The 12,092-nt window shown below is 40.9% G+C and overlaps 1 protein-coding gene across 2 annotated transcripts in view; it reads left to right on the forward strand.

Moving 5' to 3' along the window:
- LOC138114048 (semaphorin-3D-like) overlaps window positions 1-11,574 on the forward strand; it is a 31,608-nt gene extending 20,034 nt beyond the window's left edge. For both annotated transcript variants that reach the window (XR_011152466.1, XM_069023106.1), the window contains exons 3-6: window positions 3,041-3,103; window positions 4,751-4,870; window positions 9,246-9,338; window positions 10,842-11,574. Coding sequence is in view for 1 of the 2 variants with exons in the window: in XM_069023106.1 (XP_068879207.1) it covers window positions 3,041-3,103; window positions 4,751-4,870; window positions 9,246-9,338; window positions 10,842-10,847 (282 nt within the window). In the remaining variant the exon portion in view is untranslated. The remainder of the gene's footprint in view (window positions 1-3,040; window positions 3,104-4,750; window positions 4,871-9,245; window positions 9,339-10,841) is intronic.
- Window positions 11,575-12,092: the final 518 nt, after the last annotated feature.

The raw sequence follows: 12,092 nt of genomic DNA on the forward strand, positions 1-12,092 counted from the left end.
TTTCTCCAGACATTTCAGATACATACAACTATAAAGTATATTAAGTATATAATTTGTACTGATTGTAACACAAAATTATTGTAACTTTACAAGTCAATGTTGTTGTCACCTTTAATATATAAGGCCTGGCTATCTGGGGGTTTTTTTCCATTCCTTGAGGTTTTTACTTATTGAGAAATTTGGGAATAAAAGAGAATTTGTTAATAAGATGTTACCATTGTGAATAAAGCATATAAATAGAAAAAAAAAAAAAAAAAGACCAACTTCAAAGCTTCAAACCATTTACAAGCTAAATGATTTTAAATCTGAAAGAAACTACAGGAGCCTCCAGTCTTACTTTTTTGGCATATTGTGAAACTAAGTAACACATTGGAATAAAATATAATGGTACAATTTAATTTCACCCCCTACAGAAAAGTCAGTACACATGTATAATGTTGCTTGTGCCAGTGTTTGAGGGAACCAGGCTTGTGGCACTGTTACACAGCATGTCCTGTAATAAAAAATGAAGTTCATGCTTTTTTGCTCAGCACATCAACTCATTATTTTATGCAATTTTTATGATGCAACTCATCAAATGATGCAATTTTCTTGATCTATTACGATTTAGAACTGACAGTTTCTGGGAATCTCTCATTTCTCATATGGTAAGCTAATAAATATCACTTTTACTCCCCCATATATAATTGCAAATTGATTTTCAAGTTAGATCACTTAGCTTCACTTTTCATTGTCTAATGTGGCCTTATATAATGCTAAATACTGAGGCTGTTGAGTAACTAGAGAGTAAAACAATTGATTTTTTAAATAATAATTGTCTGTGGTCAATTATCATAGAAGGGGGGATGTGTGTATTTCAGCCTTGTAGGACAAACACTGATTCCCATGAACGAATCTGTAGAAGATTTGAGGGTAACTCAAGTCCATTAACACTTCTGAAGCCTTGAAGCAGATGTCTCTGTTTTTAACTCCTCCAGTTCTTCTGTGTAGTTGGCAAGGACAGGTGGGCATTTTCAAAAGCCTACAAAGGGACATCTTGTCTACCTCATTGGATAACTAAACTTTGGCCAAAAATCTCCCAAACCCCTTGAAGACCTCGAGGCTTTCCTGTAAGTGATTCAGGGATCTTGGGCATAAAGTTTATGTACAAGAAAACTGAGGATCAGATCTCAGACAAATCTCCGTGGCCAAATGTATTTGGAGATCCATGATCTTACATTCCTCTGTCTGTTCCTTTTCATCAGCTTTTCTTCACGGGTCGCTTTTCATCAGCTTTTCTTCTTAAACTTCTCTGTGTTGCAGTGGAGACCAGACTGGACCTACCTTCAGCCCTTCATGATGTTTCCAGTACTTTCCTCTGTGCTTCCTGGCACTGTGCTCTGTGCCATCCACACATCCCTGGGATGGCTGATTGCATTTCCATACCTGGGTGCTTTGACCAGATCTTTCCGAGAAAATGCTCTGGGAAAGCAAATTTGTGCTCCAGTGCTGCAATGCTGTTACACTGTCTTATCTCTGACTCCATGTAAATATTGTTGCAGAGGGTTAAGGTTTAAGTAACTTAAACGACATTGTCTCTGCTAAGAGGTTTTTTATCAGGAAGGTAACGGAGTTCACTTGAGAGGAAATTAATTTCCTTGCAGAAATCCAATACATCCATTTTCACTGGGAAGGAAAGAGAAAGAAGTAAAATCCAGACTGTTTCCAGATTGAGAGAAACAGTGACTGTAGGTTTTGGAAAGTGATAAAGGTACTTGAGGGAGGCCACTTGCTTTTTGCTTTCCTTACCTGTGTGGGACTGAGCCTGGGTATGTCAAGCCACTTCCAGTAAGGTGCCAACAGCTGGGTGAAGGGGAATATGACAGCAGTCAACTCCTCTTGCATGCCACTGAGTTGTGCGTCCTTCCTTGATGTTGTTTTTATTTCTAGTGTATATTATAATAATTCTTCATTCCTATACATTTGCTATTTAAGATTTTGTAAAGCATGACTGGAGACTACTATAAAGCATTTGTGACTACTAATGACCTGCTGACTGGTGCCTGGGACTTCAGGCAATTTACTAATCAATATTTGCTTAAAAAGTAGTGTGATTTGTGGTGTTTTTATTACTAGTCATGAGAAATAACAATTGCTTTTTCTTGTCAAAATTAGAAGTACAAAATATCCATATTTAACACAGTGATTCGAGAAGAATCTGTATTTAGCTTCTATTTTAAATTTAATAGAATCAGATGTACTCAATCATATCCAGTTTTGACTGCTTAATTGAAATCAGTGAGGCAGAACCTGCACTGTTGTTCACTGACATTTCTTCACCAACACAATTTGGATTACAGTAACTGATAGTATGTTGTCATCTGGATTTATCTACATCAAAACCTATTTTGTAGAATTCTGCAGGGCAGATTAAAAAAGAAAGAGAAACAGTATCAATATATACTGGCAATTATCTAAGGTCCACAGTTCTTCTCTAAACTTCTGTGTCATTTTCTCAGTAAACTCAGTTAATGTTGATGTTTTTAAACCATGCACTGTTGATTCCTGCCAAATGTACTTTTTGTTCTACAAATTTCCCTTCAGCTGTCCTTAGTTTTTTGAACCTAATTATTTTCATTTGAAAATTGGCAGAAAGAGCTAAGTGGTTTTTTTATAACAGTTCTGCCAAGTCCACTGGACCAAATTCTTACAAATGTAATTTGCCTGGCTTTGCAATCAGTTTCGTTTCCAGATGATTTGGCTCATCATAACTTTGAGAGAAACACATAATGGTGACAAGGTGCCCCGGCCAGATTAACTGAATGCTTTTTAAAAGTACATGTAGCCAATGAAGAAATAAACAAGAATCAGGGGGGTTGATTTAAAGCCTCTTAACTTTTTGTAATGGGATCTTGTACTTGAAGTCATGTTCATTTCAATTTACATGCAAGGTCCTTCAACATGCATAAATCTGTTTTAACTGTTTATTCCTGGAATAATCTACAGTCACAGGACAGTGTATAATCTTCATCATCTTTGTCTTGTTTTAACTCTATTACAGATTTACTGGCCTGCAGCAAAAGAAAAGGTAGAATTATGCAAATTAGCTGGGAAAGATGCCCATGTAAGTATGATGTATGTTTTTTATTATGGCTGAGGATTATGCATATCTATGTATTTTTTATTAAATGCAAAAAATGCTTTAGTAAGCTCTTGTTACACTTCTTCTGAACTAATGTCCTAAGTGTTTTTTCTTAATTGAAAAACAAAGTTACATTTCTGTTGGTTTTTAAATATTAATACTTAAAAAAATTCAATCTTGCAGGCATCAATCATGATATGTTGTTCTTTTGTGTAATAAATGCAGCTGAGAGATGAATGGCGTTTCCTCAAAAATGTATACCAGGCAGTATTTCCCTGGAATCCTCTTTTCTCACATTAAAATGCTTCTTTTTTTCTTGGGTGTATCCTGAATGTAACTTCATTATAATTCATTAAAGAAACAGTAGTAGAGCAGTGTACAAATCAACTTAATTTGCAGACAGCTGCAGTTGGGGTTTAAAAAAAAATCTCAGACTCAATGGCTTTTGCCAGAAACCACAAATCTTCTTTAGGAAGTATATTTAAGGTACATATGTGTACACAATACAACTTTTATATGTTTTGTGCAGCACAGATTACGTCATGTGTCTAGAGCCCACTCTAAATGTAAACATTTCCTGGCTGTAAAATAAAATTTCTTCCTTTTCTCTCCAAAAAAAAATCTCCAGCATGTCGGTTACCAAGGTATCTTCCAGCTCAAAATGCTCTCAGCTCTCTGCCTGAAGAGTTTAGCTTTTTATTCTAACTTGTTACTACCCTTACCTTTACAGCAGTCAGAACCTAAACAATGCTGAGCATTGGAAATATTCTGATACTGGTGCATGTGGAAGATTTGTGCTGGTCTATTTCTACACTAAGAGAAAAAGGAGAAGGTCCTGAGAGGGAAATAGTTGTTTCGGACTCTCACTTAGATGCAGGGTGATGGCTTGAACATATGAACAAATCCTGTGTGTTCCCTCTGAAGTATCTGTTATGTGTTTTTGTGTTCATTTCGTTCTGGGCAAGGCTAAATCAAGGCTTTTCCCCCAGCCCCATGTATCATCCTTGCAAGCATGCCTGTGCTACTTACCAACAACAACAACATGGAGCAAGCCCAGCTAGAGCCAGGACGTCCCACTGGACTCAGAAATGACCAAATAAAAGTCACCAGTAAGATGTGGTTGGTGCAGAGACAAAGCATGCCCTTGGAAGTGTGTTGAAGCCTTTCAGCCCACCACAGTCGCTTTAATCATGTGATCTTTGGTATTAAAGCATGTGCAGTACCCTGAGCTGGGAGCAAAGGCAGGAAGACTGGTAGCCAGACAAACCCAGTGGCTCTGCGACCTCTGCCCAATTGTTGACGGGTGGTGTTTGCTACAACACTGGCTGAACAGATTCCCTCCAAACCGTGGTGTGAGCAGACAGTTTCTCGTGGCTGTAAGCATACAGCAGAATTAGGTTTTCAAGTCTGATTGATGAACTGCCTGGTAGATAGCCACTGTCAAGTTATAGTCCTAACAGGTTTGAACTACTTGTAAACAGTTTCTGCTACAGTAGTTCTGAGTTTAAATACACCAATGCTATGGCTGTAACTTATATAAGCTTATATGGCTGTAACTTATATTCTATGTATAATGTGAAAGAGAAGAATAAACATGAAAAGTAACCTTTATCTTTCTTTTCCCAACAGACAGAGTGTGCCAATTTTATCCGAGTTCTTCAGCCGTACAACTGGACCCATGTTTATGTCTGTGGCACAGGAGCGTTTCACCCTCTCTGTGGATACATTGAGCTTGGAACTCACAAAGAGGTAATTTAACTTTCTCACTAGTCTGACATGTCAAGGAATAGCCCTCATCTTGTGTAGCATTCATCATAGATTGGAAAATACTATGTGAGTGTGTAAAAAATGACCTGACAGCAGCTTGCATAAATGACAGGGTAAGTGGTGGATTCTGTGGGTCAGACGGGAACTCTTGTTCTCACATTTGCTATGTGCATATCGCTTTTGAACAAAGCACTTTTCCTCAGGCTTAATACACAAAGTTCTTCAGAATGACACTTCCATGTGATTAACTAAGTGAAGAGAACATCTGACCCAGATGTCTTCCTTTCTAGTAAGTCATTTCTGCACATACTTTCCTTGCGCACACACATTCAGAGTTCAAGATGAAACTTGTGGTTCTGTCTTTTAATGTACATATACCGCAGAGGGTTTCCTATGCCTTGTGCGTGAGAGTAATAAACACTTTGAAAAGGTTCTCTAAGCCTGAGTCCAGAGACAGCATCTCAGGACTTTGCAGTGTGTTGCAGTCTGGTCACCAAGCAGGTCTTGGATGTCCTCCATCACTAGTGGCATATTCCTGAGCTGAAGTTAGCAGCTGACTGGTCTTCATTTACTGGTGACAAAGAAATCACTATCCTAAGTGGTAAATGTTTGAGACCTAACCCCCACAACAGAAGAATTTTAGTGTTGTGTCAAGCAGCCACTTAGTACACAAGTCTCTTTTGAACTCCTATATGTATCACACCTTGGCTGTATTTATCCCACTGATACTGTTCTCAGACAGTGTTGAGATGTGTGTGACCTGTCCCTCTGCTTGCCTGTGGTGCAGGCTTCCTATGCTGCTATAGAAATAGCTTTCTCTTTTCTTCAGGGCTTGGTGAAATTCTATAGGAATATAGGAAATGAGGTTTAAAGTTAATAAATGCAATAACCTGAAACAGAATAATAGAATTATAGAATGGTTTGGGTTGAAAGGGCCCTTAAAAATTATCTCGTTTCAACCTCCCTACCATGGACAGGGATGCCTTCCACTAGACCAGGTTACTCAAAGCCCCATCTAGCCTGGCCTTGAACACTTCCAGGGATGGGGCATCCACAGCTTCTTTGGGCAGTCTGTGCCGGGGCCTCACCACCTTCAAAGGAAACAATTTTCTTCCTGCTATCTTATCTAAACCTACCATATTTCATTAAAAGCCATTCCCCCTTGTTCTATCACTGACACATGGAATCGAGGGAAGGTCCTCATGGAAAAAAAAGTGATTAAGCTTGCCCAGACTGAGACCCATAATTATGTACCCCACAATCTGTGTGTTGGATGACCAACCCAGAGGGGCTGCCTATGCAACAGAAAACCGAAGCTATGAGAGGTCTACTTGGTGGTGTTCTTTCCCTAATAAACCATTAATGCTCCTGGTATTGTCTGGTATATCCTGTATAATTTGGCTTACAATGAAATAATTTGTTGGCTTCTTTGCTTTGCTACTTTAAATATTCCAGTTGAAGCAACTGAAGTTTTAGATCCCTTGTATCATGCTGGTTTCTTAGCTGAATGATCAAATACACAGCTGAATGGAACAGAACAGCTCTCAGCAAGAGTGTAAGTAAGGCTCTGGTTTACCTCTGGCTCATTAGCAAGATTCCTTATTCACTCTACCATTGCCCTACTTCATTTTAACTACTTCATTTGTGAAGGTTGTTTTCACCAGACCTTATGAAATTATGGATTTGGTCTGACTGTTCAGTCCGGCAGCCAGTCTAGACAAGGGGTCTGTCTCAGTTAGACAGGACCAATTACCTTAGAAAGGAAATGGAAGAAGAATCCTGGCATCGTGTTTCCTAATCCCCTCACTGTCTCCCAGTCCTGCCTCTCCCACATTCCTCCTGCTTGCTCAGCTGCAGTGGTAGGTTGGGCAGTGTTCAGCACTGCTCCTGCCTCTTCTGACAGAGAAGCTCTTCTACAGCCTCCTACTGAGTTATCAGCCTTGAATGGCATCAGGCATATTTTCCCTTTCCTTCTTGGAGCCCCAAACACCCTTCAGCCACCATCCTTCCACCACCTCTCCATATAAATGTGACAAGGCTGGAGGGTGCTGAGGATAGGCCCAGTGATGTGAATTTGACAGGCAGTTGAAAATGTCTCCTTGTAGGAACTGAAGCCAGGAGTCCTACAGGATAAGTCAAAGCACTTTTAGTGCAGATCCATTCTCTTAGTATTTTTTCATTCTTCCGTCCCTCCCCTTTTTAATTTTTTTTTTTTTTCAATTTAAATCTCTGGGTTATAAGAACAGATAATGAATGTCTGGTAATTAGCAACCTCTCCAGGAAGCTGTGGGATGCTTGGGAGAGCCAGGCCCTGAGATAGCCTCACGGAGGCTGTGAAACCAGGCAGTGCTGTGCTGACCTTTGAAAGCTGCTCGTGGATCTGCACAGTGCTCTCCTGGCCAGTGCCAGAGCTGTGAAAACAGAGAGGAAAACAGTGTGGATCAGGTGACTCAAAACCACAGCAGACACTGCTTTTGAAGCAGCACAAATCCCCAACAGAATCACACAATTAAAGGGGATTAAAGTCCTTGTCTTGTTATTGCTCGAGTCGCTGCCAAAACTTCTCTTGGCTGGTGAAGAAGAGGCTTGGCCCGGTTGGTGCTGTTAGCCACAGCTCTCCAAGGGATGCTCTTTTCTTTGAAAGCTTTGCCCGAAGTGAAAGCAGGAGGTTAATTCTGTGTGAATGCTTGGTAGTGTCCATTAGTTTGTCGGGGTGAAGCCTGAAATACTTGATGTTGATCTGTAACTCCCTTGATCCCCTGAGTATTGCTGGGCTTGCAGACAGCCTCTTCACATGTGATAAGGCAAGGGTTCCCTGAGCAGCTCAGGGTTGCACATCCTAGAACTAAGGACAATTGGACACCAGCGTAGCATTGTAAGAAAAAAAAAAAAATCAGTTTAGTTCTGTCCTTGCTCTGCTCACTGTAGGAGCCTGAGAATTTGGTTTGCTGGATATTCCACAGGTTTGGGAAGGTAACGAGTTTTTTGCTGGTTAAATTCTGCTTTGTATGAGCTAGGACGGCTGGAGGAAATTGAATTTATGTTCACAGATTGGAATTGATTTTTCTTTTCTCTTAAGGAGCTTAATTATTCAATATCCTGGGCTTTTGTCTTCTGAGCCTAGAGAGTTTAGGAGGCACCTCAATAACATAGAAAGGTTTGGTCATTTATAATCTGATGTCCATTAAGGATGAATTGAATTAATGTGTTGTGAAGTCTAATCCTATGTGGCCATCTTTGGACATACTTGCTTGTCATTTGTACTCTCCAGGCGTCTTGCAAGTCAGAGGTATGGAAACAAATAATTAAAATCACTTCACCTATTTTTAATCGTTTAAACCATGGAGGTGTTTTGATTTTTTTTTTAAACTAGCTTCTAAAGTTTTTTCTCTACAATAGACATTAAATCCACATTGAATGGGTTTTTGAGTACTAGAGGGATTTTAAGTATCACAGTAGATAGGAAAGCATGGTGAATGAAAATATGTTAAAAGCCATTCTCTAGGCAATCTCCCTTCTCTTAATGGCAGGACAATTCTGAAGATCAAGTCTCTATACCTGCAGAGAGTTCACTTTACTCCTCTGAGCTATCAATTTGCCTTCAGCAGGACTCACAGTGGATTTCAGCTTAAGTGTGCTTTCAGGAAACCACTGAAAGGGGCAAGTAAAAGAGCCCTTGTTGGCAATTCTGAACTATAAGAAAGCTTCAAATGGATGCTTACAGGAATCGACTTGTTGATTACCCACTGAAAACATAGGGAATCATTTTTAAATAATTTATTTTCTTTATCTTCCTCTATGCCCTTGTTCTGTGGCCCAGGAATTAATCACACGGTATTTGGAAATGACAAGGAAAAATCTATTCTGATATCTCTTGTATCGTTAGCCTTGTTAAAAATAATAAGAGAGAGCATATGCTCTTTCATTTTAAAAGAGTCTGAACTGTGTCTGCTGTGAACATTATTCAGCAGTCCCTGGAGAAATTTCTGAGTCAGCCAGAATCCCTTCAGGGTCTCCTGTTGCAACACAGTCTATCAGCACTTTCCCAAATAGAAGCCAATGCCTTTTAAGTACAATCCAGCTTTTCATTGGAGTAGAAATGAACAATGCATCTCCTTTTTTTTGAAAATAATTGTATTTTTTTAAGATTTGTGTTTCACTATAGAGTGACCAGGATACAGTAAAACACTGAATGAAAATATACAGATGTAAAACAGACACAGACTGTAAACATCAATGCTGTGATGACAGCTGCACGATCTAACACATCTTTACTTTGTACATTAGCAGAACAGGCTGTCTAAGTGAGTTTTTCTCTGTAGCCACACCAGGATAATGAATTTGTGTTTATTCTCAGGAAATGGTATTCCGTTTGGATACCCAGAACCTGGAGTCTGGCAGGTTGAAATGCCGTTCGATCCCCAGCAGCCGTTTGCTTCAGTGCTGGCAGGTAAGGAGCCACCAGAGCCGGGTGCTTCCCTTGGACCTGCGATGGCTCAGGATGCGAGCCCGGGGGCTCAGCAGATGTCACCGCTGGAGCTCCTCTGGCGCTGGTCGTGTTTCCAGTGCTGGTCTGTGCTCTCAGAGCTGGGGAAGCCTTCAGGCTGCAGACAGCACAGAGCTGGAAGGGCAGCCGTGCAAACAGAAGCATTAGAATGCCTGTAAAGCCTCTGTCAGCTGGGCAGGAAGGCAGTTTCATCCTCACCCAGTCATTGCTCCTTTAAGAGGACAACAAAAAAACCTGCAGGGACAGGGAGTGATTGAAGCCCTTTTGGGCCTCTTTCTGCAATTATCAATATGTTCTGCCCTTTGAAGTCTGCTGACATGCACTATTTCCATAACTACGTTTCTGAGGTTTCTATTTACTCGAGTAGCCACTTCTGAAGCTGGGAGCCGAGGAACAGGACAGTGCGCTCTGCCTGCTGCGTGCATCGCAGCACTGTGTGGTCTGACATTTGGGGCCGAGGAATGTCAGCTTGAGTGATTTAAAACCACTCTAAGAGCTACTTTTGTCATGGTTTGGTTCATAGCTTTGGACAATTCTCATTTAACTTGTCTGTCAAGCATATGAATACAAGATGAGAGTGAAGCACCATGACGTTTTCATTTACAGCCAGAGAGCAGTGATGACAATGCTTTGAAGTATCGGTCACTCTGTGTTATAAAAAGAATATGACTAATGTTCAGTCTTTATTCTCAGATAATAAGATAGATGATTTGTGATTCTGACCCTACAGATGGGGCAGGACTTCCTTTATTAAAAACAATAGATTAAAGCCTGTGCTTATTCTTCTCAGAGACCCCTAGTACTCTTTAATGACTGTGAAGTCTATTTTTAAAATGGGAATCCAGAAACTTTAACTTTTTTTTTTTTTAATGCAAGCAGTAGAACTCTGTGATTTATTGCAGCATTTCCTAATTTCAGTAGCATTCTAGTGCTTTGACTGTTCTATTAAATCTTGTGAAATGAAGAAGCTGCTGTCCTTTAGCTACCTAAGACATGAACTTTGCTACGTAACAATTTTTTGCTCTAGATAAAATTAAGGGTCAGGGTATTCTAGTATCCCTTTTTTGATTGTGCCTGGTGTCAAGTGCTTCACAATAATGTACAAGGAGCACTGTAAAGAGTTACAGGCCTGACCAGAGAATGTGTTTCTGCTCTATCTTTGGATGCTAACCTTATTCCCAAATGAACGAGGAGAGCAGTACAGTTCATGCATAAGATGCTGCCCTGGAGCTCAGGTGAGATCATTTCCCATCTCTGCCACTGATGAGCAGAGTAACCTTGGTGTGTCACTTCTCTCTGTCTACCGCCAAATGGCAGTAAAGATTACTTGTATCCTTCAGAGAACACTTTTTATTCAGTTATACATTTATGAGCTAAGTAATATCTAACTGTATTTTCACTCATATATGTAAGTTAATGCAGCTGAGTAATTTTCATTCTTTGTAGAAATAGGTCATCTGAGTACTACATGACATATCACTTCAAGTAAATCCCACAGATAAATTGGAAAAACTAGTCCTTTTGACTGAAGAATCACCTGCTGATCATCCATCCTCTATTACAAATTACCACTCACCAAAACTGTTCAGGACGTAGCAGGAACTTGGAATGAGAGATACCAAACACTGAGAGAAGTGCTGAAAGTGCCTTGTCAGCAGAGCCTAAGCAAGGATGGAGAATTTCTGTTGGCCCTTCAGATGCATCGATCACCGAGTGCCTGTCAGTTGGCAAACACCAATTACCCTGCCCATTCCTCATTATGACAAATACCTTTCAGAACGCACTGTTGCCCAATAATCTGTCTTGTTGTACAGTGATAGTTTGTAATTAAACTTCTTGTTCCCTGGAGGGCCCTAGTTTTGGCTTCCTAAGAGAGAAAGTGCAATGTGATAGATGTATCGCTTTTTTTCACTTCAGACGAATGGAACAAATGTCCAGATTTGCCTGAATGACTGCCAACATGCAATCTTTAAAAATTCAAAACAAAACAAAAAAACTAGCAGTTTGTTTATTTGAAGGAATTCTGCCAGTATTTGGAAGCAACATAGATGCAAGAACAAATGGTTATTTAATTATTTTAAAGCACTAGTATTGTATTTATTGGCCTATTGTTTGTCCTAAATTCAGCTGTTTCCATGATGTTTAGTCTTCTTAATACAAAACGTAAATTCACAGTTAATATCCTGAGGATTTTTAAAACCCTGGGCTAGGGACGGGCACAGGGACAACGTAAGGGGGGGCTGGGCTACCGCTGGGCCCGCAGGGGCTGGAGGGGGCGGCGGGAACACCGGGGCTACCGGCGGAGCCGCCCCGCTGGGACAAGCGGTGGAGCCGCGGGCGGTGCCTGAGGGCCGGGACAGGCGGGACCTCGGGCTCAGGAGCGGCGCTGCAGCTGCGAGCGGCGCCACAGGAGCCTGGGCTTGGGGGGGGGCAGGCGGCAATGGAGGGGGCGATGCTTCCAGGGGTCCCAGCCCTTCTCTTTCTTGTTTCCCCTTTGCTCCTTTCCTTGGGTCTCTGACAGCTTTAAAATTCTTACCCCTTAGACCCTATGTTTCCCACCCAGCATGAAGCGTACTTGCTTTCTTCTGCGTTAACGAGTTCTTTTGAATTTATAAATACTCGTATTAGCGGTGATGGCGCCCGCCCGCGGAGTGATCCGCCAGGAGGGACTATTTGTGATGCGGTCCTGCCCGCGGG

This window comes from Aphelocoma coerulescens, chromosome 8, assembly GCF_041296385.1.
Source record: "Aphelocoma coerulescens isolate FSJ_1873_10779 chromosome 8, UR_Acoe_1.0, whole genome shotgun sequence".
NCBI classification, from domain to species: domain Eukaryota; kingdom Metazoa; phylum Chordata; class Aves; order Passeriformes; family Corvidae; genus Aphelocoma; species Aphelocoma coerulescens.